The sequence below is a fragment of the Petromyzon marinus genome, chromosome 11, assembly GCF_048934315.1.
Source record: "Petromyzon marinus isolate PM22_M1 ecotype Great Lakes invasive population chromosome 11, UKy_Petmar_22M1.pri1.0, whole genome shotgun sequence".
In the NCBI taxonomy this organism is placed as follows: Eukaryota; Metazoa; Chordata; class Hyperoartia; order Petromyzontiformes; family Petromyzontidae; genus Petromyzon; species Petromyzon marinus.
In genome coordinates this window covers 10100957-10128078 of record NC_133677.1, presented here as the reverse complement: position 1 = coordinate 10128078, position 27122 = coordinate 10100957, and the positions used below count along the sequence as shown (strand labels likewise).

General features: G+C 44.0%; 1 protein-coding gene and 1 long non-coding RNA gene across 2 annotated transcripts in view; one reads left to right on the top strand and one right to left on the bottom strand.

Annotated features, from left to right (window-relative positions):
* Nucleotides 1-23604, top strand: part of LOC116941230 (uncharacterized) — a 37208-nt gene extending 13604 nt beyond the window's left edge. Inside the window, exon 3 of the long non-coding RNA XR_004402659.2 lies at nucleotides 23469-23604. This is a non-coding gene — a long non-coding RNA (uncharacterized LOC116941230). The remainder of the gene's footprint in view (nucleotides 1-23468) is intronic.
* LOC116941231 (adhesion G protein-coupled receptor A1) overlaps nucleotides 21645-27122 on the bottom strand; it is a 223669-nt gene continuing 218191 nt past the window's right edge. Inside the window, exon 7 of the mRNA XM_032952053.2 lies at nucleotides 21645-24297. Within this exon, the coding sequence (XP_032807944.2) occupies nucleotides 22974-24297 (1324 nt within the window). The 3' untranslated portion in view covers nucleotides 21645-22973. The remainder of the gene's footprint in view (nucleotides 24298-27122) is intronic.

Here is a 27122-nt window from a genome sequence, read left to right as displayed (position 1 = left end):
GCAGTTTGGCGATTCATTGTCATTGGGGAGAATATCCCGATTATTCCACGGTCGAGTCCTCAATGAGGTTTTTGTTTTCCATATTCATAGGCACCCATAATTTCTTCCAGCGAAAGCTGATTTTATTTTCGGCTGTTAGAGCCGAAGGGCACATCCAGGAAGGTTTCCAGGATTTCAGCCTGCGGTGTGGGGGTTATTTTAGCTCTCTGTTCATGATATTGGGGTTACTCCCGGGTCGCCGCGGCATCACCTTGGATGGGGCTATGTTCGCCAGCAGAAAACGCCACGAAAGCGGAGTAAACTTGAGGGTACCGCATTTAATACAAATTGCAGCGTTGATTTCGGAAACCGATGAAGTTTGAGCGAGAGCTGGCACTCCACACTGGAGTTCACGGTGCAGTGGACCAGAGCTCCCAACTTTCTCTGGCATTCTCTGTTCTGTGTATCACAGTTTATCTAGATTAATCGCTTTGTCTTTGTTTCTATCTGTTTCTCAATTCATGTCCCCTGTTACTCTTTTCAATGTATCTCACCCACATCCCTCCCCCTATCTCTCTCCATGTTTCTTTCTCGCTTCTCACCCTCCCTCTACTTTTTGCTACCTCTCCCTTTCCCATATGAATCGCTCTTGCCTCTCCATATCCATCTCTCCCACTGCTTGTCACGTTCCCTCACGCTCTTTTTTCCATTTTGCTCTCTTTTTTTCCTTTCCGTTTCATGTGCTTTCACTCACTCCCTGGCCCTCTCCTCTCCATCTGTTCATTAACTTAAACTAAACTATTTTTTTATTTTACCAGGTAAGGCCCGCTGAGCTATATAGCTCTTCTTTCAGAAGCGACCTGGCCACAAATAATAGTTTAAAAAAGTGGCTTATCGTGTGGAAATTAATAGCAGCCATATACTCAAAAGGTATGTTTCTAAATGTGGAGAGAATAACTGGAGGACCCAGAGAAAAAAGACATGACCACAGGGAGAACATGCAAACTCCAAATATACAGGCGTCAGGGTTGGGATCGAAACCCCGACTTCCTGTATAGCAGGCGGGGTATTTAACATAACTCCACCGTGGCGCCCCTTCATCCTGTATATCCCACGCTCACTTCCCTCCTCTCTCTCTACCCTCACATTCCTTCTCTAACTCCTTCGCTCGCCTCCCTCCTTTCTTCTAATATAGTATGGCAGTATAAACATCCGATACCATCCATAATACAGGTTCTTTGGGTTAGATCGCGTAAATAGATAAATGTGTCGTTAAACCCGCAACCACCCGACATAGCCCATTAGTAAGGTTTCTCACGTAAACAGAATATGCAAATTGTAGTGGGTTCACTTGAGAGACACACTGATTCAGGAGGCAACACCATTTATTCTATAACCACAACAGGGTAACTATGTACACCACAACAGGTTAACTACACAAACGGGTCAGGTCCATTGGCACACTGCCTGACCAACGAGGCCAAGCACGAAGACCGAAGAGAAGACATACTGTAGCACGGTGGGTTCCATTCCAGCAAACAGCCCCGATGCAGCCCCTGGACCCCCCTTCTATGCCCCTCAGCGCGGCCCCGCTCCGCCCTCGGACACGCCCCCTTCCAAAACCCACTAGAAGGTTCTGGGACACCTTCCACTTGTCCCTTGCCTGGCTCCGCCCTTGGCCACGCCCCCTTATGGAACTCACCAGAAGGTTTTTGGGCCCTATGACGTGTCCCCTCTGTCACCTTTGGCCTACATCCCATCACGCGCCCCTGCCGGCCAATCGGGTACTACGTCCTCGATTGCCCCCTACTCTGCCAACCCCAGAAACCTCTTCCATGACATCATATACTCTGCTGGCAGAGAGGGCTACCATACCCACTATTCCTCTCTCTGTCGGTAGATGGCGCTAAGCGCCGTAGTGACCTATTATATATCACTACATCACCCCCCCCCACCCCCCCTTCGTAAAACTCAGCAATCCCGGCTGATCACTATACCTCAAGCAACTGCCTCACAAAATTTTGAACAACAACAAAAAAATAACCAGCAACCGTTGACAAAACAATATGTACATAACCGAGCAGCACCCAAAAAAAATATTTCCGCGAACACATGACCAACACAACCCCCAGACAATGTACACCACCCAACACCCGTAAGAATGTCACAACCCATGAGCACATGAAGGACCAAGTCCAACCAGCAGCACAATCCGGCTCGTGTGTGCGATCACCAATGGCGTTGGAATAAATAAGACGGTGGGGAATAGGGTAATTTAAAACGGATGTGCTTTGAACGTGTCCTCACCACCGGGCCCCCAGGCGGGGTGGATGCGGTCTCCCCGGGGATCCCGGGGACGACTTGAAGACAGCCCCTTGGGCGCAGCCCCTCTTGGGAAGAAGACACAACAGGAGGAGAAAGAGCGGGTGCAAACCACTCCGCACTCCTTGATAGGCATCCAGTCGGCACGACCGGTGGCTCCTGGGGCATCACACACTGGGATCCTGTGGGCAGAAGAACAGACATCTGCTGAGGCATGACCTCCGCAGTTGCACGCCCCAGCTCGTTGAACACACGAACCACCCGGCCTTTGGGTAGTGGAGATGAAGGGATCCCGAGAGGCGGAAAAAATGGCTTCAGCCGTGACGGGTGGATGTACCAACGTCTATGACCAAACTGGATCCGTACACACTGTGGCCTTATGACTTCAATCACCTCCAACGGGCCCTGCCACAGTCCATACAATTTAGGCGACGTGCCCACTGGCACCTGGGGGAAGTGCAACCAAGCCTCATCCCCGGTTTCCATTTGGTTCCAAATTCCCACAGCCCCGACAGCCTTTCATTAGCAGCTTGTCGCCTGGCCGAATTCCCTCGGGACGCCTCCCTCACATCCGACAATCGTTTGAGGGTAAGGCGCATAAGGCTTAGTATAGCCGTTTTCCTTTTATTTGGCTCCGTGTGCAATTGAGTATTTATGGTGGGGGAGGGGGGGGGTCCCGTTCTCTCTCGTACATAAGGAAAAATGGCGAGAACCTGGTAGAAGCGTGAGGGGCCATTCTCTAGGCTGCGAGAACCCCCAGAACGTGCAAATCCCAATCGGACTGCGCATCATCAACTTGTTGACACAATATGGATGTCAGGGGCCTATGCAACCATTCCACCATCCCACCAGTTTGGGGGTGGTAGGGCGAAGTCCGGACTTTCTTAGTACCAAAGAAATCACACACTTCCTTCAACAATTTAGATGAAAAATGTCAGCCCTGGTCCGTAAGGAGGCATTCCGGGGACCCCGTATCCAATACATAACCATGAAGGAATGCTTCAGTGATGGCCGCAGGTCTTTGAGTGGCCAAGCCACTGGCCAACGCGAAAGATATTCCACCCCCACCAATACATATTTATTTCCCAACGGGGTGGTGGGAAACAGCCTGAGCACGTCGAGCGCGACGAGTTCATTCACCTGGGACACATAAATAGATTGCAATTTCGGACGGGCCATTCGCGGCAGGGGTTTTTTTGTGAGCACATTCTACATACCCTTTCAACACATTATAGACATCCTCTGCCATCCCAGGCCAGAAGAAATCCAGCTTAAGAGTCAACAATGTTTTCTGCATGCCAAGGTGCATCAATCGTTAGTGCATAGCACGTATAACTCTACCATGCAGAGCAGTTAGCACAACGATGTTATAGCGCTGCATCTCCCTGTCTCACCGCATCAGCAGTCCCCCTTTGGGGACCACTGTGGAAATCTTTTGTCGCCATTTAGCACCGTCCACCTTTCCGACGCGGCGCCTCAGTTTTAACAAGGAGGCATCCTCCGCTTGGAATCGCCCCTATTTCGTGTGCGCGAGACCAATAGTGCTATTGCACACGTCGGCTGTATCGGGGGGTAGGTCGTCCACCAACGCCACGAGATTGTGACATAACCGTCTCCATGGGCTTACACAGCCTGGCACCCAGCAGTCTTGACAGCGCAACTGCATTACAATGGCGAATGCCGTTCCTATTGGAGACCGTAAAGCAGTAATCCTGAAGGATCTCTAACTACCGGGACAGCTGCCCGGATGGCTGTTCGACCTGTAGTGCGTACTGAAGAGCCGCATGGTCCGTTCGTACCCCGAACTTCCTACCATAAAGCTACGGACAGTATTGTTGGACAAAATAAACGATGGCCAACAACTCTCGGTGCGTCACACAGTAGCGCTGCTCTTTGGGGAACAGCACTCGGCTTCCATAAGCGACAGCGCAACTCCACCCTGTGCACGACCTGAGACAATACTGCGCCAATTCCTGTATCGCTGGGGTCCATGTCCAGGATGAATGGCAGCGAAAAATCAGAGTACCAAAGCGGAGGGGCATTGACCAGGCCATCCCGCAGCGCAACAAATGCAGCCTCCTCCGCTTCCCCCCACCGAAATCTCTGACCCTTAGCCGTTAGAACGTGAAGAGGTTTCCCGATGGTTGCGAATCCGGGCACAAAGTGGCGATAGTAAGACTACGCACCTCCCCCACCGAAGTGGGGGTGAGTCATGTGCGCACGCACGCAGTCTTGTCAGGGTCCGTGGCTATCCCTGATTTGCTTACAATATGCCCTAGGTAGCAAATCGACTTCTGCAAAAGATGACATTTTTGTGGCTTAAACTTGAGATTAGCCACCCGCATTTTGACAAAGACTGCACACAACCGTTGCAAATGTTCCTCAAATGTCTGTCCAAAAACGATCACGTTGTCTAGGTAAATCAAACACGAATCCCATTTTAGGTTTCGAACTCTCATCCAGAGGCAACTGCTAAAACCCATATCAATGTGGTGATGCATCAGGGACGTATGGCCCATATCATACTTCTCCTTACTGAAAACATCAGAAAAATCGGGGCTCTCGGAGCAAAGTGCATCCATCCAAACTTCATCCAACGCCCATCCATGCTCCACTGCCGCCACAATTTGGGCGGATCCTGCTTTTGTTGCCACGCAATCTGCGGCGGACGCATGAGCCAGAACAGTACCTGCTTGTATCACTGTGGCACCCAAACCAACATTTATCACCTGGATAAAGGGTTCCTGGTCACCTCTAACAATGGTTTGTGCTCCCACTAGCGCAAGACCCCGGACTGCCTTATTCGAAGGGGTTAACAGAAGACCTCTCGCGGTGGCTTCCTGGTCGAGCTGCTTTCGCAGCCGCAAGGGCACAAGCATTTGAGCACCGGGGGGGGGGGGGGGGGGGGGGGAATTCGAACAGTCTCCCTCACCAGGGCCTGAACTGTAGCGTTAGCTGTACACATTCGAGTTGGAGAGGACAGAAACACTAACCGGCGGCCCGACGGTAGCTCAATGCACCCTTGATCCACCAAGATTTTAAGTGGCATTCTGCCAAGAAAATTGGTCCCCAACAAACAGGGTACAGCCAATGACTTTGAAATAAGCACCGGACCTGTTATCTGGATCTCTCCAATACAGACTGTCACTGATATTTGGCCAATGATACCCAAAGATTCGCCATGAGTGGCAGAACATGAAGTTCTGACGAGGCTCAGATGACGAGAATTATGCGGCAGCGCATTAAAAATTATCTCAGAAATGATGGTAGCGGATGCTGCAGTGTCAATGAGCACCCGCACCTCAACACCCATGCATGGTTCCGATAATTGCCGATGATCCCGCTGCCACAGCGACAATACGATGTCCCAACGAGGACCACTGACGCGGAAGCCGCGGCCATCCGCCACCCGATACAACCCGATCCGCATGCTCCGTAACATAACGAGGAGCATCATCACACGAATCCGGCCCGGCATGCGAACAAAATGCATGAGGTGACTGTGACGGCCGGGCGTGTGATACGTCGCAACTCGCTGGAGGGCTCGGATGAGCGGAAGCCGGCCGGGCGGAATATGGCGACATTATGGAAAAGTTCCCCTGTTGGGCGCGGCATCCCCTAGAGACATGACCCGGCAAGCCACACTTAAAGCAGATGATGGGGGCACCCCTCGAGCAAAGAAAAGTCCCATTCCACTAGTCTCAGCCCCCTTTCCAATCCACATCGTCCTTTCCCCGGGTATCCACATCGACCGATGCACACACCTTGGGGGGCTTCGCGTTCTCCGGCATCTCCGAACGACCAGCGCAAGCAGCCACCCCAGCTCGCCGTCAAAGGTTAAAGTGTGCTTGGATGCAGCGTGCAACCTTGAACGAAGACAAGTCATCCTCTTCCGTGACGGGCAGAAAAACATTCAATTCGTGTGCCGGCGTCAACGTGCGCTCCAGCACTAGCGAGTCCAACCCTGCATGCTCCATCTTAGTATAGGCAACCTGCGCCAAAGACATCAGTGCACTGCGGAAGGCGAGGGGCTTCTCGGTTTCCCCCATCTCCGCATGGCGAACTTCTGTCGAACATTTGATGACGGGTCGAAGACAGCCGCCATGTGGGTGAAGGCTTGCGGCAGCATCATTCTGTCCGTGGGCGGGATGGTGTAGAACGCTGCCAGGGTGTTGTCGTGCAGGGTGGTCGGGAGCGCCCACAGTGCCTCCACCTCGGTCCATCCTGCCAGGTCGCATGTAGCGGTGAATCGCCACTGGATCGCCGCCCAGTCGCCGGCCGCAGGAACAAATTCCCTCACGAAGGGAAGTCCTTTCTTCAAGGCAGGCACCTCTCCCCGCGAGTTAGGCGGGAAATCCAATTTGGCAGAGGTTGCGTCCCGTCCGGCCAACATAATGGCGGCCGTTGGCACAGACTGCAGCTGCCCCCTTTTCCAGAGCGCGGCAACCAGCAGCGGCGGGGCTGTCCGCGCGCGGCTGCTTCACTCCGGCATCTTCCTCGGGCTCGTCCATGTTGAGCTTGGCCACCAGCGCTGCAGCTGCGGATAACAAGTCGGCAAGGCGTGCGATGAGCATCCGACGCTCTCCTCCTGAAGACGGCAGTGCAGAGACCTCGGTTTCCTCCCGCTGCTCCACTGGGAGAGCCGCCTCTTGAAGCTTCTCTGGGGTCGCAACATCCGGGGCTGTTTGAGGAATCACATCCCCGCTGTCTTCCTTGTCCGAAGACATGCGCTACTCTAGAGTCTCTCGCAACTATTTTAGCACTTCTGATGCTAGATGTAGTGGGTTCACTTGAGAGACAAACTGATTCAGGAGGCAAGACCATTTATTCTACAACCACAATGGTGTAACTACATAAACCACAATGGGGAAACTACACAAACGGGTCAGGTCCGTCGGCACACTGCCTGAGCGACGATGCCGAGCACGAAGACCGAAGAGTAGACGTAGCACGGCGGGTTCCATTCCAGCACCGTGACCCCCGCTCTGCCCTCGGACACGCCCCCTTCCAGAACCCACTAGAAGGTTCTGGGTCACCTTCCACGTGTCCCTTGCCTGGCTCTGTCCTTGGCCACGCCCCCTTCTGGAACTCACCAGGTTTTCGGGCCCTATGACGTGTCCCCTCTGTCACCTTTGGCCTACATCCCATCACGCACCCTTCGATTGCTCCCGACTCTGCCAGCCCCATAAACCTCTTCCATGACATAATTTACTCTGCTGGCAGAGAGGGCTACCATACCCACTATTCCTTTCTCTGTCGATAGATGGCGCTAATCGCCATAGTGACCCATTTTATGTCAAGCCACAACATTTGGCTGTCGCCTGATGAAGCTAGTTATAATTACTGGCAAAACATCGTACTCAGATTGTAAATGGTGTGGCTTGGCTCTCCAACACACCAGTGTGCTGTACTAGTGACGAATTGGCATGTTCTGTTTATGTGACAAACCTTACTAATTGGCTGTGTCGGGTGGTGGCGGGTTTAACAACACATTTATATATTTATGCGATCTAACCCAATAAGCCTGTATTATGGATGATATTGTTCGCGAAAGCCTACGTGTTACATGATACCATGATAGAGTATCCCGCACATTTGCGCGGGGTGCACGTCTGGGGTTGGGAGGAGGGTTGCGTGACGTCAGCACGCACACACACTGCTCGTGAAGTGCAAAACTCACCCAGACAGGAATCCACCCAGGCCAGAAATGTGTTCTAATGGAGCGTGATTATGAAACTCATTACATGTTGTTGTGCAGTACCAATAGTTTTTTTTAATAAATACAGTATTAAATGTTTTTGTGGTTGTATTGACACTATAAATTTAAATATTTTCGTAAAAAGTTTACTGGTTAATTGATTCATACTAAGGGAATCAGATAATTACAAACACGCTATCTAGGGCAAATGCAAATCGCTAGATAACTTTGTATATGAAATTGCACACCTTGGCATATTAAAACAGCAGGGTAATTATGGATGTATGTATTTTAAACTATCACAAAATTATTCTGAAATGTCACAACCAGAAAGTTTAGAAATAGTACATGGCACAGGAGCCTAAAAGGAGACAAAGTCAGTGTCAATTGGGACAACAAATGTATGTCACACAAGTTACTTCGGGGGGAAAAAAGAACAAATTGCAAGATATCACACCACCCATTAAAAAAACAAGTGGACCTCACAGGCCATATTTTTAGAAGGGATGACATTGTACAGCAGCAAAGACAGCAATAGCAATACCAGATAAAGCCATGAATTCTGGGTACTGTGGCAAAGAATAATAGGTTATGGTGATACCATAGTACCAGTTCCATTTTCATGTTCGACGAACTAGGTTATTTGACGAAAAAAAAATTGCGTTTAAAATTGATAGGGCAAATACAAATGTACACAGTGCATCTATCCACAAATTTCATCCGACTCGTAGAACAGGATAAAACCGTGTGTATATATATATTTCTTCTGAATGAATGACTTTAAGACATAGTGAAAAGGTTTAAAATTTAAATATATTAGAACAGATGCATTTAATTACGGGCAATTATCTTCAATTAATTTGCATAAAACGACATAAAAATCACTGCGCACTGATGCCAGTGGGCTGTTAAAGCCAAAAAATGTTTTATTTTAATAAGTCAATCGTCCTTTGTCAGCAAATGTGGCAAATTAACTTGAATAATAGAAATCCAGCTGCATCTAACAGCTTATAATAATAACTTAGCATACTGTACAGTTAATTTTGCTCAAATGTATTCAACAAAGCCACGATTTCAGCATTTATTTTATTTAATCACTTTATCGAATACATTATCAACTTTTCCAGGATAGATTATATTTATTATCTGTCCTTTGGAAGCAACTTCAAACAGCAATCCCAATGCATCCCTCTCCTCCAGAATGGTTATGGAACACCTTTAAAAATAAATATTACAAATATATATATTTTTACAATATTTACATTCCTGTGATGTATGGTATCTAGAACTTTACAATTTATAACAAATGCAGTATCCTCTAAATGCAATATAAAGTAGATAGATGAATAAATAAAAAGTGACCCATGATACAGTATACGTGTTAAAAAAATTCCCAAACAAAGCTGGCATCTGAATGTATTGTGTAGCAAGGAAAGTTGAGAGAGCGGGCACCCTAAAGGGTAATGACAAACTTTGCACTAACAAATGGAGCTACCATCCCCTTTGAAAATGAGATGTTGTACTCATATTTTGCGCCAGTGCGTGATAACACTCTAAATGCCTTGTTTGATCCATTTTCCTACTTTCAGTTCATGAGCTAGCATGTTAATTAAATGAGGAGCAACACTTACACTTTTCCTGCGCATGTAAATATTAACTTTTCTCATATTTAGTCATATTACCATAGCACACACTAATAATCTGAAATGTAAAGTGCATTTGCAAACGTATTTGCTTAATCGCTTTGTCATGCTCGTTCGGTGTCTGCATTGGATTCCGGTTGGCGAACGAATACATTACAAGGTCGCACTTTCATGACAAACAAAGTGCTTTCTACAAATTAACCACAATACCTTGATAACACTATAACACAATTTTTGTTCCTGGGTAGTAAATGTTATGTCGTAATTGCTTATGCCTAAAAAGTATAGAAAATAGCTATTATTCCCCCCAAAAAACTTCGCTTTTGTAACCAGGAAGGTGTTATTTTGAAATGTACCTATTTTCAATGAGAAAACGGGCGAATTTGTCTTTCCGTTCACGTAAAGTGAGAAAAAACAACAACATATGAATACAAATTAACATATATTTATACTAAAGTAATGCAAACATTGCTACAAAAGATTTAGAAGTGAGTAGTTTTTCGAGATTGTTCCTCCCCACAGAGAACTCGGTCCACTGTGGCCAGTCATGTCTGTGGTAGTGCGCCTTGGTGTCGAAATCTTTTGTAGTCATATTTGTATTACTTTAGCATAAATACATGTACAAGTTTTTGCATGTGTTTTTTCTGACGTTATGTGAACTAAAAGTCACAAATTCACCAGTTTTCTTATTTAAAATAGGTATATTTCAAAATATCACTGTCCTGTATATGATGAGACCTCCTTTGCCAGTGACATGATATAGTAATAGGTTTTACCCTTTTAACTGGCACAAAAACTGATACCTTTATTCAAGGCATCATGTTTGCAATAACCACAACACAAGCAGTCAAAATGCAAACAAAAGAGACAACTCTGATAATAATATGCACTGTCCTTGAATTTGATTGGTCCACACACGAGACGGCTTTTCTTAGAGCCTAGCCTCCACTGGTGTTGGACCAGAAGACGCCAAAAGGCGTCTTCAGATTTGGTGCTTTCGTGACTCGAGTTTGAACCACCTCTTCGGGGAGGTATGAAATCTGTGTCTTTATGTTCTCTGCTGGTGTATCTGCCTTTGTGTCTTGAATTGGGTTTATGTCGCTGTGCTGTCTCTGCCTATAGATGTGTGCCTGGGTGCCTCTAAGTGTGCACTCCGGCGCCCTCTCTGTGTGCCTGACACCTTGTATCATGCTAATTTGTGTCCCATTGTCTCTGAGTCCCAGTCCCTCCATATCTGGCTATTTAAGGCCCCGGTACAGAGCTGCTTTACCTCTTAACTGTGTGCGTGTCTCCCCCCATAGGTCTCTACGGTATGTATTCTATCACTATCTTAAATTTCACACTCAACTTACAATTTAACAATCTTTGAAATAGTGTATTCAACCAGACCATGCGTTAATTGTGTTTTAATTGACCGTTTGTGTTTATTTACATAGTTTCCAAATTTTGCTAAACCCTGTTTGATTTAGTGTGATGCTCCGTCTCTCTGTATCCCCTGGTATATCTGTGTTAATTCCCTCTACTTAAGGTCTGTATATATATCTGCGGTTATGTGTTTCCCCTACCTGATGATGATTGCTTGTGTTGCAATCGAAACGTCGCATATTATGTAATTGTATTTCTTCTTATTTCTACGTGACTTTACCGAAAAAAACAAAGATTAATTCCTGCAGTCTCGAAAGCATCAAATCTAGGGTAAAACCTATTACTACATCACTGTCCTGGTCACAAAAACAAACTTTGTGGGGAATAATAGCCGTTTTCTGTACTTTTGAAGAATAAGCAATTAGGAAATAAAACTTACTACCCAGGTACAAAAAAAAATGTTATACAGTGTAATCTCGTCAAGGAGTATATACCATCACGCGAACTCTGGTTATCCTCACAGTGGCGTTTTACTTCCATCGAACAAAGACGGTCAGATGCGATTCTGCGACCGTCTGGAACGCTCTTTCTTCCGATATTAGGAAGCCACTGGGGCTATGCACTTTCAAATCTAGATTGAAGACTTTTCTTTAGAACTGCTTTTAGTGTTTAGTTTGTTGTCTTTCCCCCTGACCTCCGATTAGCACGGTTGGCTATGTACGGTGCGAATGAAGTTCATCAAACATACATGCTATGTCATGGTTTTCTATGAAGTCACTGCAGTATACAAACTACACAAACGACATCAATATCTATGTATATCCCCTTTTTATCATTGCCCAATATGTAAATAGTTTTTTTGTGACAAAACTGCTTTCTTAATGAACACAGGTCATAACTAATTGGAACAACTCATGTTGGGTCGATCACAATCCAATTATGATTCTGAACTGACTTGGTCCAATTCAATGTATGTTTCTTTAGATCCTATTGCGTATAGGAATTACTTGTATAATACATAACACTGAAATGTAATAATCATCTATTATTGTACAGATTACGCTGTAACTTAAGTCATGTATGACGACAGAAATGTATGTTAATTAACATTTGTATTGTTATATCTTGAATAAAAAATCACGACGTTTCGATCGCAACACAAGCAATCGTCTTCAGGTGGAAAAATACAGCAGGCGGACTGCTGAGTCAGGAATTTTCTTCCAGGAATTTTCTTCCAGGAATTTTCATCCAGCCTCAGCAGTCCACCTGCTGTATTTTTTCACCTGAAGACGGTTGCTTGTGTTGCGATCGAAACGTCGTGATTTTTTAAAATTATTTTTCAATCTACGTGATTTTACCGAATGACCCAAAGAGTTCGTATTGTTATGTAAAAGCAAAGTTTAACGAGAACCTGTTTGTTTATATACGCTCCTCGGCGTGTCGATTCAGTAATTAAAATGTATTCTCGCACTCAACAATATACGCATAAAGTCACGTGTTTTTGGAATCATCTACAAGCAATTCTTTAAGTCGTTGTTTGGAAATCCTTCACCCAAAACTGATTAGGTTGCTCCTGTCTATAACAAGTTTAAAGTGTAAACTTGTATCGCACCATCCTGTAACCACGTCCTGAGTGGGAGATGGTAGTCTTCATCGGGCCCACCTGTCGAGTGTCTCATCGCACGTCTACTACCATCACTTTGGCCGTCATACGCTACAAGATCACCGTGTTTATTTTTCCGTGACATCTCTGACGATCTGGGGGTTGGTCGATGCCAATGAAGTTATTTTCCGACTAACTCTCCATGTTGGCTCCTGCATGTCAAATTTTCTGTACTCCTTGTTTGAAAAAAAAAACAGAAGCATTCACCGTCTTACCAGTGTCCCCGCTGGCTACAATTTAATTCTCAGACTTGTCTCCAGTTCGACAAGGTTGGATTCGCCAGAGTCCGTGTGTTCTACGTAGCAGTTGTCACATTCATAAAAAAGTCCCGTTCATAGCTAATAATTTATAGCCACCCCATGCATCTTCACCTACTCTGTCGGTTACCAGGCATGGTGGAACCACAACTGCTGGGGGGGGGGTGGGCATGGTTCTTGTGAGACACGTGATGGTGTTCTTATGCTGGTCAGTGTGGGTTGATGACGCCCGAAACTCGTGTTATCAAAAACATCTACAGAGTGCCTATACAGTATAGCTATCATCGTACAACCCAGGGTTTAATTTATCTATTAATATTGTTTTGCGTCCCTGGTAGAACGGAGATTGCATTTAACTATTGACCTGCACAGCCGAAGTGAAAATTACAGTGAGGGAAAAAAGTATTTGATCCCCTGCTGATTTTGTACGTGTGCCCACTGACAAAGAAATGATCAGTGACAACTGCTACGTAGCACACACGGACTCTGGCGAATCCAACCTTGTCGAACTGGAGACAAGTCTGAGAATTAAATTGTAGCCAGCGGGGACACTGGTAAGACGGTGAATGCTTCTGTTTTTTTTTTCAAACAAGGAGTACAGAAAATTTGTTTGACATGGAGGTGCCAACATGGAGAGTTAGTCGGAAAATAACTTCATTGGCATCGACCAACTCCCAGATCGTCAGAGATGTCACGGAAAAATAAACACGGTGATCTTGTAGCGTGTGACGGCCAAAGTGATGGTAGTAGACGTGCGAAGAGACACTCGACAGGTGGGCCCGATGAAGACTACCATCTCCCACTCAGGAAATGATTACAGGATGGTGCGATACAAGTTTACACTTTAAACTCGTTATAGACAGAAGCAACCTAATCAGTAGTAGGTGAAGGATTTCCAAACAGTGATAAACAGAATAACAGCAACAAAATCCAGAAAAACGCATGTCAAAAATGTTATAAGTTGATTTGCATTTTAATGAGGGAAATAAGTATTTGACCCCCTCTCAATCAGAAAGATTTCTGGCTCCCAGGTGTCTTTTATACAGGTAACGAGCTGAGATTAGGAGCACACTTTTAAAGGGAGTGCTCCTAATCTCAGCTTGTTCCCTGTATAAAAGACACCTGTCCACAAAAGCAATCAATCAGATTCCAAACACTCCACCATGGCCAAGACCAAAGAGCTCTCCAAGGATGTCAGGGACAAGATTGTAGACCTACACAAGGCTGGAATGGGCTACAAGACCATTGCCAAGCAGCTTGGTGAGAAGGTGACAACATTTGGTGCGATTATTCGCAAATGGAAGAAACACAAACGAACTGTCATTCTCCCTCGGCCTGGGGCTCCATGCAAGATCTCACCTCGTGGAGTTGCAATGATCATGAGAACGGTGAGGAATCAGCCCAGAATTACACGGGAGGATCTTGTCAATGATCTCAAGGCAGCTGGGACCATAGTCACCAAGAAAACAATTGGTAACACACTATGCCGTGAAGGACTGAAATCCTGCAGCGCCCGCAAGGTCCCCCTGCTCAAGAAAGCACATATACATGCCCGTCTGAAGTTTGCCAATGAAGATTTGAATGTTTCAGAGGACAACTGGGTGAAAGTGTTGTGGTCAGATGAGACCAAAATGGAGCTCTTTGGCATCAACTCAACTCGCCGTGTTTGGAGGAGGAGGAATGCTGCCTATGACCCCAAGAACACCATTCCCACCGTCAAACATGGAGGTGGAAACATTATGCTTTGGGGGTGTTTTTCTGCTAAGGGGACATGACAACTTCACCGCATCAAAGGGACGATGGACGGGGTCATGTACCGTCAAATCTTGGGTGAGAACCTCCTTCCCTCAGCCAGGGCATTAAAAATGGGTCGTGGATGGGTATTCCAGCATGACAATGACCCAAAACACACGGCCAAGGCAACAAAGGAGTGGCTCAAGAAGAAGCACATTAAGGTCCTGGAGTGGCCTAGCCAGTCTCCAGACCTTAATCCCATAGAAAATCTGTGGAGGGAGCTGAAGGTTCGAGTTGCCAAACGTCAGCCTCGAAACCTTAATGACTTGGAGAAGATCTGCAAAGAGGAGTGGGACAAAATCCCTCCTGAGATGTGTGCAAACCTGGTGGCCAACTACAAGAAACGTCTGACCTCTGTGATTGCCAAAAAGGGTTTTGCCACCAAGTACTAAATCATGTTTTTTCTGGATTTTTTTGTTGTTATTCTGTCTCTCTCTGTTCAAATAAACCTACCATTAAAATTATAGACTGATCATTTCTTTGCCAGTGGGCAAACGTACAAAATCAGCAGGGGATCAAATACTTTTTTTCCCTCACTGTTTATATGGAATGTGGTGTGTTGGGTACAGACATTTACCAGGTCACTCAAAAGGAAAATGGTTTAAGCTGAAATTAAGCCCTGTTATAGGCCGGGCCAAATGACCAGAATGTCCCTGATCTCATCAGATGTCGGAAACTAAGCAAGTTTTTTTATGCCTGGATAGAGCTTGGATGAGTGACCTGCATGCATACATCTGGTTTCATAGGCTGCTGCAAGACTACATTGTCAGCAGATGGCTGTGTAGAAATATGCATTGTTGTATTATACCATGTAGCACCATCTATGCTCCCGACCATTACTTATCCGTACTCACCGGAGCGGTAAAGTATGGTCAAATGACCCCCGTGCGTCACGTGGTAATCCGTCATCCAGCAGTGGTTTAATACAAGGTCCGTTCACGTTTGTCGCAGTGTAGCAGCACTCACCTGTCACCAAGCCGGCAGTTGGAACAGCAATAAATAAACGCTTAACGACAGATAGGTCGTAAAGCTCACTGCTCAATCTGGCATAGCCCTAAATTCATTCGCTGTCCAATTGCATTCAGCAGCACCACTGTGTTAATTAAAACAAATTTATTGCAGCGCCACAAATGCAACAGTCTGGGTTCAATCGACATCAAAATGGTATCCCGAAAGCGGAGAGCCGCGAGAGACGAATAATACGTTACTTTGTGGTCCAGGTTGGTACACTTTGATATTCAAAAAGGTAAGTTATATTACAGAAATATAAACTAGAAATTTATTATATTCTTGGTTCTTTCGGTAAAGTCACGTTGAAGGGAAACAATAAAATAATAAATATATAGAAAACAATAAAATTCTCACGACGTTTTGACTGCAACACAAGCAGTCATCATCGGGTGTGAAAACCAACGGCAAGAACTCCTGATGATGACTGCTTGTGTTGCAGTTGAAACGTCGTGAGAATTTTGTTATATATATTTTATTATTTTATTGTTTCCCTTCAACGTGACTTTACCGAAAGAACCAAGAATATGAATCACTGCAGTCACGAAAGCTTTAAATCAAAATTTAGAAATGTATTATAGTATTTAAAAAAAGTACATTGTAGGTTTAAATTGATCATGTGTGAGTGCAAGATGAAATGAAATAAAGTTTGGCATGTTGAAACTATAAATTCCAATATAATAGTGTACATAAAGACTTTTGATGACTAAAAGAGAGCCAAGGTTTTGTTACATGGTTCATTATGCATCAAATTATTGATGGCAGACCTAACTTTACATTTGTGTTCCTCTGGGAAGATAAATTGTTAAAAAGAAATAGCAAGAAAAATGTTATTTCCAAAATTGTTGCTAAATATTGTATACATCATGCATTATTATTATTACACTGTCTGCTTTATTGTTCTAGTTTACGTTCTTTCAATTATCCAAACTTAACAGCATCTTATTAAAATAAAGTGAAATTATATTTTATTAAAGACAATACCCAAGGAAAAATCAACACTTTTTTGTATTCATGTTCAAAACAGTGTCCACTTGAGGTTTAGCTGTATACATCTAGATAAAAGTTGTACAGAGCATCTGATCCTATTTAACCCAAAACAATTTTTTTGCATCATTTCCGTAGATTATTTAAATGTCTTGTGAAAACAGCAAGAAGGTAAATGAATGTAATAACTTGTATGTGCAAGCATAATTAACCTGGAAATATTTATTGTCTGCCACTACATATTAAGGAATATATAATTTTACGCAGTGCTTTTATGAAGAAAAAAATGTTGACCATGAGCATTTACAGTGACTTAAGCAAAAAAAATGTCAAGTGTCATGAAAAAAATACTTGCACGTATTTATAAACGTATGGGCAATTCAACATTACCACCTACAATTCGTTAGTTACTTGGGTTATTTTGAAGTGTTGCAATTTAAACAATACAGTGTGCACAAGAAAATGCACGAGTAATTTACAATGATGATCATTACATAAGCGGGCTATGAATGCATAGCAAACCATTTAACACTGACAACAGCCAAGGATTGCACCCAAAAGTAATTGTTGAAAATATTTCTTAATTGAGTATAATGTTTATCAGGCATCATGAGTGTCTTATTTATTGTGTACTGTACTAGATTCATAATTACAAAAGTGTTTATTTTTTACCACCAAACAATTAATGTAAGTTTAAACTGAGGTTTCCACAACAATGCAGCGATTCCCCGGGTCAACGTACCATGACCATAAAGTACAATAAGATATGAGCAAATAACGCATGGTATTGTTATGATAAAGCATGGTTTTTAGGATAAGCGTGATTTTGGTTACACAAGTACTCAAATGTTAGCCCACGCTACAAGTACCATACACGAGTGTCACAACTTTGGTTCTTTAAGATTATGAAGTCCACATCATGTTACTCATTAATTTTGCCAGAACTTGAAGAAATTAGTTACTGTATTCAATGAAAAAGTCTGTCTGTGACCATTGCAGAAGATGAACACATCAACTATGGCTGCCGCAAAATATCACTGGTCACGATACAATATTACATTTCACGATATTATGTTTGCCGCGAATTCTGTTTCCCATAATAACTCTGCAATTGTACATCGCACTTTTATTGTATTCAACTGCAGTTCGCTCAACATAAGCCTGCCACGAGTCTTGCAATCATGAGCAATTTGTAACGCGTATAAATGACGTCTTAGATTTTGGTATGGCAATTTTGTTGTTCTAAAATTCACGGTCAAGGTGCGGCAAAGAGATCAAATAATTTACAAAAGCTGTCAGCATAAGTTGGGACACGAGCCCATCGACCCCCAAAGTATGAGCGTTATGAAAGAAAAGAAAGGAAGAGCCTAAGCTAATGTGCTTTTATAGACATGTCCAAGATTTGATGGACTCCATGCAAACTACTGTCATCATTTCTGTGATCACCTTGACCTCCGTGCCAAAATCATAGCTTCATAAACGCACATGCCGCCAATGACATACAAAATAATTACACAGTTAAAACAATTACGAAAATAATCAGGCAACAGTGTATAGTCGCCATGCTGTAAATTACTCCTGACATTTTTTTTTACTCAGCATTACTATAATTTCATAGATGTAAGCCAATTATTTACAACTTTAAATATCGAGGTTGTCTTTTCGGAAAATATTTTTTTTTCTGGAAATAAAATATTTCTATGCAAATATAATTACCAATACAGTGACACAAAACGAATGATATCGTCATCGTGCCTCATATCCTATGATAGCTATATCGTAGTATCGCGATATCGCAACATCGCTAACGTTGACAATACTGTGACTTCACGAGCACTCTGCTGGGATGTCACTGAGTGAGGACCGCAGATTGAGTTAAAAGAAATGTGTCGAAGACTTAGTTTTGTTCATAAGAGGCCCAACTTTAAACAATTACAATGATTACCCAATGCGTCATTCAAATACATAGAATAGGAAATCATAAAGAACACAATTTAAGAAGCAAACCAGCATCGTTTTTCTAATATAACAGAACACCTCATTTGTTGATGACGTTGATTGATTGGCGTGTTAATGAATGCAACATTGCAGGGAATAAAGCATCTCCCTCATCACATTCTGTTGTCATACAAGGATACTTATGCCCCTTGTAAATGTTTCCTTCCATAAACAATGATGAACAAATGTATACTGCTTTGCAGCTTGTAAGTATGCATGTTAAAAGTATTTCGCACCATAAGTGGCCAACCGTGTTAATCGGAGGTGTGGATAGTTCCACTCCTGTGCTTTGCGTATATGCTGGATATCCAAAGATTATTATAGGGTATTTTGTCTTACAGGGTATTTTTGCGCAAATTTATCCAACCACATATTTCAATTAAACGTAATAAGCATGTAAAGGTTCAATCTCCCAAGTAAATTGTTACACTTCAGAATCACAATTAGATTAAATAGATTATCATGCCTCGTTTTTCCTCCCACCTCCTTTGTATTATCTATCCCCTTTTTTTCTGTGACATTTGAACAGTAGAGTTCGACCATTGGCATACATAACATGTGCATACCATTTGCATATCATTTCCATAATTCAACAATAATTTATTTTTCAAACGCGTGATTTAATGCACATACCAAATATCATAATACATTTCAATTGACGAATCTATTGATCATTGCATGACCAGTGAAGAATTCTTCAAACGTGAATAAAATCCATATTTACTGCTGCGCTCCCTAACATAAACAACCCCAGTAACATACACGAGTTCAATCTCTATATATCAATTATTCATGTGACAGTACAGTAACTTGAGAAATACATAGGATATATAACTCCTCTGTTGTTTTTGGGTTGTACCGCGTGTTGTTTAGCATGATATCCGGCGTTTCGCTTCACGTGGTGGTGAGCTTGTTCAGTTCCTGAAGGGTAAAACATCGGACATTGTGCCGAAAAACACGTGGTATAGCCCAAAAACAGATTGGAGAGCTATATGGCAAAATCGCTAAATCCTAGTCATACAGCGAGGGAAAAAAGTATTTGATCCCCTGCTGATTTCGTACGTTTGCCCACTGACAAATACATTATCAGTCTATAATTTTAATGGTAGGTTTATTTGAACAGTGAGAGACAGAATAACAACAAAATCCAGAAAAACGCATGTCAAAAATGTTATAAATTTATTTGCATTTTAGTGAGGGAAATAAGTATTTGACCCCTCTGTAAAACATGACTTAGTACTTGGTGGCAAAACCCTTGTTGGCAATCACAGAGGTCAGACGATTCTTGTAGTTGGCCACCAGGTTTGCACACATCTCAGGAGGGATTTTGTCCCACTCCTCTTTGCAGATCTTCTCCAAGTCATTAAAGTTTCGAGGCTGACGTTTGGCAACTCGAACCTTCAGCTCCCTCCACAGATTTTCTATGGGATTAAGGTCTGGAGACTGGCTAGGCCACTCCAGGACCTTAATGTGCTTATTCTTGAGCCACTCCTTTGTTGCCTTGACCGTGTGTTTTGGGTCATTGTCATGCTGGAATACCCATCCACGACCCATTTTCAATGCCCTGGCTGAGGGAAGGAGGTTCTCACCCAAGATTTGACGGTACATGGCCAAGGTGGGGATGGTGTTCTTGGGGTCATAGGCAGCATTCCTCCTCCTCCAAACACGGCGAGTTGAGAATGTGCCAAAGACCTCCATTTTGGTCTCATCTGACCACAATACTTTCACCCAGTTGTCCTCTGAATCATTCAGATGTTCATTGGCAAACTTCAGACGGGAATGTATATGTGCTTTCTTGAGCAGGGGGACCTTGCGGGCGCTGCAGGATTTCAGTCCTTCACGGCGTAGTGTGTTACCAATTGTTTTCTTGGTGACTATCGTCCCAGCTGCCTTGAGATCATTGACAAGACCCTCCCGTGTAGTTCTGGGCTGATTCCTCACCGTTCTCATGATCATTGCAACTCCACGAGGTGAGATCTTGCATGGAGCCCCAGGCCGAGGGAGATTGACAGTTATTTTGTGTTTCTTCCATTTGCGAATAATCGCACCAACTGTTGTCACCTTCTCACCAAGCTGCTTGGCAATGGTCTTGTAGCCCATTACAGCCTTGTGAGGTCTACAATCTTGTCCCTGACATCCTTGGAGAGCTCTTTGGTCTTGGCCATGGTGAAGAGTTTGGAATCTGATTGATTGATTGCTTCTGTGGACAGGTGTCTTTTATACAGGTAACAAGCTGAGATTAGGAGCACTCCCTTTAAGAGTGTGCTAATCTCAGCTCGTTACCTGTATAAAAGACACCTGGGAGCCAGAAACCTTTCTGATTGAGAGGGGGTCAATTATTTATTTCCCTCATTAAAATGCAAATCAATTTATAACATTTTTGACATGCGTTTTTCTTTATTTTGTTGTTGTTAATCTGTCTTTCACTGTTCAAATAAACCTACCATTAAAATTATAGACTGATCATTTCTTTGTCAGTGGGCAAACGTACAAAATCAGAAGGGAATCAAATACTTTTTTCCCTCACTGTACATACATAGCCTCTTTGAATGATTTCAATTACTCATTATCGCGGTACATAAACAAATGTGCAAGTGTGCAAAAGGTAAGTAAAAAAAAACTAGATTACTCTACTGCAATCATGCAAGTGCAAATTGTTGCAGAATACCACATGTAGATGGACTGGCATTGCTGTTAGTTATTAAACAATAAAGGTGTCAGATTAAATCTTGACTTAAAGCTTTAGTGACTGCGGGAATTAATGTTCTTTGGGTCTTTCGGTAAACAAAATAATAAATATTTTATTTTAACCTATCTACGTGACTTTACCGAAATACCCAAAGAATAAAGTGTCAAGATTGTTTTAGAATTAATTGCATTGATTTACGTTCCTAAGCATAAGGAGAGAGCTTCTGACTGTATCATTATTGTTTTTAAAAAATATATAGTGGAATCCGAATGGGAGATAAAAAGCAAGCAGTTCCCGAAGAATACATAAGTAATATTATTGAATTTGTCATAAATACTCAATATGAAGAAGTAATGGATTGCAATTTTTTTCATTCTTATATTGTTAAAAAGAAAACGTGCTGTAAATTACTTGATGAAGTAAACGTATTCACCACACTATCGTTCCGCAACTGCATTGTACGTGGGACGTTACCAAATGAAAATATTGTATCACTGTAATGCCACCTAGTGGTCAAGAATTTCAATGTCAATGATATTGTGAATTATTTTTAAAGTGTACACATTGCAACTGTGTTGCTGCACACATCATTGGTTGATTAATAAAATAAACAAAATTAACGTACAAAATAACGGCCTACTTGCATAACTGATATCACACACAGCATACAGCATTCACATTCACTCACAATGACTTACAGTCGAAGGGATTATGTCAGACATGGATTTAGATTGTTGCACTCTGGTGTCACGTCGCTATGTAGAAACCCGACAATTTATTTGGCATGTGAAGTACACCTTGGACAACTAATAACTGTATATCCACAATAACAAGTGAATGTACTGTCAGTGAATGCTTCGCTACAGACATCTTACGTAAAATCAATGGGATTCAAGTCAACTCACATTGTTGTCGTTCCTGCCTATTTCTGCTGATGCATGCACTGAAAAAAATACAAGATGTTAACCCTATATTTTACATTGCATATGAGCATCATACGATCAACACCAATAAATTGTGTCCAATCAACCACCGTCGGTAATCCTTACATTGGCACTCATAATTGTTTGATGCAATATATTTTAAAGTACGGGTATTCTTCAAAAAGCACTTAATGGTCCTATTTTACATTTACATCCCTCTGAGATACAACCACCGCCGCCACCGCCACCACCACCAACTCATACTCTAAATAATATTTCATCTGCACAGCAGGTGGCAATAAAGAGCCATTCCAGGAGAGAGAAAAATATCTTTGCAGACAGCAATAGAAACATCTACGGTATGCCAAAAGGTTACATCCATTGATGACTATACATCTATGCAACATCAATATTTTTGGAGTGTTGCAGGGTGACGATGCATTTGAAAAGCATTTTCATAGAGTGTTTACAGAACATTCAGCATCTTCAATATTTTGTTTCGACTGACAACCAATAAAATATTTCGTTTTTACAATACGTACTAAAAATATATACGTGGGTCCAGAGTCATTTGCATTTTCAAATGTTTTCAGTGTTTGTGTAATTTTTTTATCAGCTCTTTCATTTTGAATGGTATGATAATGTGCTCATACAGTTGTCTCAGTCCTCCAGGGTCCCGTTTTGACATTTGGGCAGGTGCCTGTGATTAATGGGACTGTGGCATTTAGCTCAATGTTATCAGCAGGCGATACCACATTGTGAACAGGAAAGTGGATGCCGTACGCCATGCAGAAAGCCTCCTGAGAGGCCGCCTGCACCACAGGTGCATCGTCGTTCCCAGATCCACTTTCCTGTGACCGACAGCAGAGAGAAAGTGTGGAAAATTCACTGTACTGCGCGCTGACGCCTCCCTCCGTCGTGATTTTTGGCACGTCATAAACCAAGTCGCCCGTGGAGCTTTGCCTGTTGGCCTGCAGACTGTTTTTCCTCCGACCCCTTGCACAGTGTTTCCTCGGCAGAGTCCTGCTCGTGAGACAGTCGGCGCTCGCCTGCTCATTGATCTCACTCAGTCGCTCATCGATGCTTTTCTCCTTGCTCTGTGCGAACTGCACATTCGCCCTGGCAATGTTCTCCACTTGCAGGTTGGTCATCTTGCACTGGTGCTCCGTTGAGGCCAGGGGTATGCTGCTGATGGCGGCCACACTGTCGCTCACCAACGAAGGCGGGTTTCCGCTCACCACCACGTACATATTCCCACCGCCCACGCTCGACAGCTGGCCATTAGTTATGAGCTTGCACTCTTGATCATGCTCCTCGCTCCGTGACGGTTGATGCGGAAGCTTGGAGGAGGAGGAGGAGGCGGCGGCGGCGACCTCCGCCTGGGTCACGCCGCCGCCTTTTCCTCCGCAGCAGCGGCGGCAGCAGCGGCAGCAGCAGCAGCAGCGACCGAACCAGAGGTGCCACACGTCGTCGCGCTTGGCGCAGTGGTGCACCAACACGAACAGCCCCAGCGTGAGCACCGTGCCGCCGAACAGGCAGCTGAAGACCACGGACAGCAGCTGGTCGGAGTGCCACGCGGCCAGGGCGCCCAGCGTCCAGGAGATGGCGTACAGCAGCAGCACGAGAGCCGTGCCCGCGAGCTGCTCGGGGTACGTGTGCTCGTTGGCGAGCGCCGGCGACGGAGAGCCGGCGCAGCGGGCCGCGCCTCCGCGGCCGCACTCGGGCCCGCCGTGGCTGGCCACGTGATGGTGGCAGCAGCGCGGGGGTGGGTGGACGACGATGATGTGGGGCGGCTGTCCGGGGGCCCCGCGAGGGCCGGCCGGGTGCGCGTCCTTGAGCTCGTAGCGCTGCTGGCCAGGGCGGCGGTGCAGGCACACGGCCGTGCGGATGAGGTAGACGCACGTGGCCAGAACGACGAGTGCCGTGGGGCCGTAGAAAGCGGCGAGGCTCGCTTCCCATGCCACCCAGCAGCTTGGGGCGAGAGGGGGGTGACACACACACACGAGTACATGGAAAGATGATTTAAACGGTAACGCATTTTCCTAGATTCCCTTGCAATGCATTAGCCAGCATATAGGAAATCGCACAACCGTCACGCATGTCTTAAAATTTGTTTGGCTGCAAAGGCGCATACATTTTTAGTCGCTGCCTCAAAGTGCTCCCTGTCACATCAGACAGCCACTTACGCATCCAACGTTGTGGCTTCGCACTTATTCTTTACGCTTTTAGTGTAGCACAATGCTACACGGTGGATAGCTTTTATGACCTTTAGTCTGAATATCTACGCAGCATGGGTAAAGTAGACAACAAAAATAAAAAAACACACCTTGAAGCGTGTGTAATTATTTGTTGAAATCAAAGGCATGCATTTGCAATAACAGATCTGGGAATGAAAGCCAATCGCATATATAGACTACATTGAATGGGTCTGTGAATGTCAAGCTTTTGCATATATTACTTATCATATGCTGTGCTGTACATAGACAATTGGGACACTAAAATAATAAATATACCTACCTATCAGGCAAGATAGGGAACGGGTGTAAGGCCCATGTCATTACAACTCACAGGGCTTGATTTATGTGTTGGTGGAAGGTCAGTTTCTATTGAAATTTGGAAGAAAAAAGGAAAAATATTAATATTATGACTATGCCTATAAGCCTGCTTTTACAGAAGGAAAGACGGTGTCCGAAAGTGTGTGAGAAGGGTCAGTATGCGCTCGAGAGTAAATTGAACAAGCGCGATTAGGGTGCGTGAATTGTGCAATTGCACTGTCATGAACCCGTTCGGGCAGTTGCTAGTGAGGGAGAGGGGAAAGGATTGGTGATGGGTGCTGTCAAGGCATTCGCAGGCTTTCAGGAATTTCAGATCCCCTACCTTTTCATGGGAGAAGTAACTTTTTATTACGTGTGACTGATTTGCAATCTCCACAGTTTAATGGGCCAATTTTGTTCATTTTCCATTGTGTGTATTGTTTATAGCGTCTTGTTTTTGAACGTTATATTTAATCTGCGATCGCTTATTTACGGAGCAATGATCTCATACCACGTTTTCTGGTGCCTAGATTTGGACTGCATGGGAAGTGTGCTATAAATAATACATGATGATGATGCCAGTGATTCTTCCATTATAGAAATGTGTGTGATTTTCCTATGACAGCATGAGATGGTGAGAAAGCTCCCTGTTGTGCGAGTCTCCCGCCATGTGTGTAAAACTGGGGAGTTCTGTGAATTAGGTGCACGTTAGCCCCGTGGACAGCTGAGATAGAGCAGGTGGGCATTCCACCCAAGCGGAGAGGGGCCACCAATACCAAGAGCACGTTTTCTATGCCACCATTTAGATTTTCAAAGGGAAGGCATGGCTGCGTTTCTGATGCATAAAATTATTTTTTCATATTGCCTACTGTGGTGGCATATGACGTGAAGCAGCGGTGCAGTGGATAGCACGCTGCGTTATGAACCCGATGACCTGAGTTTGATTGGAAGCCAAAACTAACAGCAGTAGCGAGTGATAACCGAGCCCGTACTGGGTTTCCGCTTTACCAACCTGCACTACTGACATTCGTCATGCAGGGTGCGGTAACTAACTCCCATAGCCGACATGGCGTGTGGGAGTCCATCGAGCAGTGGATTGACAATGGGCTGTAAATGATTATTATTACGGTATTATTTGTACATTTTAAAGAAAACGAGGTGGGCATGGGTAGCACACGTCGCAGAAGGGTTGACGGCTAATGGATGAGACTGATGACAGATTGGCAGCTAAAGGAAGGCACACGCTCAACAGGATGACCAATATATTCTTGGTTCTTTCAGTAAAGTCACGTAGAAGGGAAACAATAAATTAATAAAAATATAAAACTATAAAAATATCACGACGTTTCGACGGCAACACAAGCAATCATCATCATATGCCACCACAGTAGGCAATATGTGAAAACCACAGCAAGAACATTTTCTTGCTGTGGTTTTCACACCTGATGATGATTGCTTGAGAATTTTATTGTTTTATATTTTTATTATTTTATTGTTTCCCTTCTACGTGGCTTTACTGAAAGAACCTAGAATATGAATCCCTGCAGTAACGAAAGCTTTAAATCAAAAGGATGACCATTGTGGAGATGAAGCGATGCAATGAGCTCATGTGCAGAAGCGAGTTGGATGTATCCATGACAATACTGGAGGGATGGTAAGAGTATTATGGGTAGGCATTCATCCAGGAATGGAGAGAGCATGGCTGATTATGATTACATTATGCACTCCTGAAACAGTAGTCATTAACGATATATTAAATGAGTACACAAATACATGAATATATACATTCAACATTCATTGAGCCTGAAGAGGAGTTACAGAGTTCCACAGGTTAGATAATTAAAACAAATTACAAACACAAAGTTATCTATGTTTTGACAAATACGGTGTCGCAGTAATTATCAACAAAGCACAGCTAAGTTTAGTGCATAGCTTGAACGTATGGAGTAACAGAACATTAGTGCGCTTTTCATGGCCTCACGATTGCTCATTAGTTTTGAGAAATATAAAAGGGGTCAAAGGATTTTAATGAACAGTAATGACCTATGTCCATGAATTATTAAAAAGGTTGGGTGCGTTAGCTCACACCGCGGAGGAGCTGGCACATTTTCAAAGACCAATCAGGATATCGTGAAGCAGCCACATTCACTCCGCATGTTATGAATTTTAAATACTCATCATACCCTCAAGCAGTTGTAACAAAAATATGTAAAAGTCAAAAAAACTTTACTCTTGTACAGTATTACCAACGTGCGTGCTCAG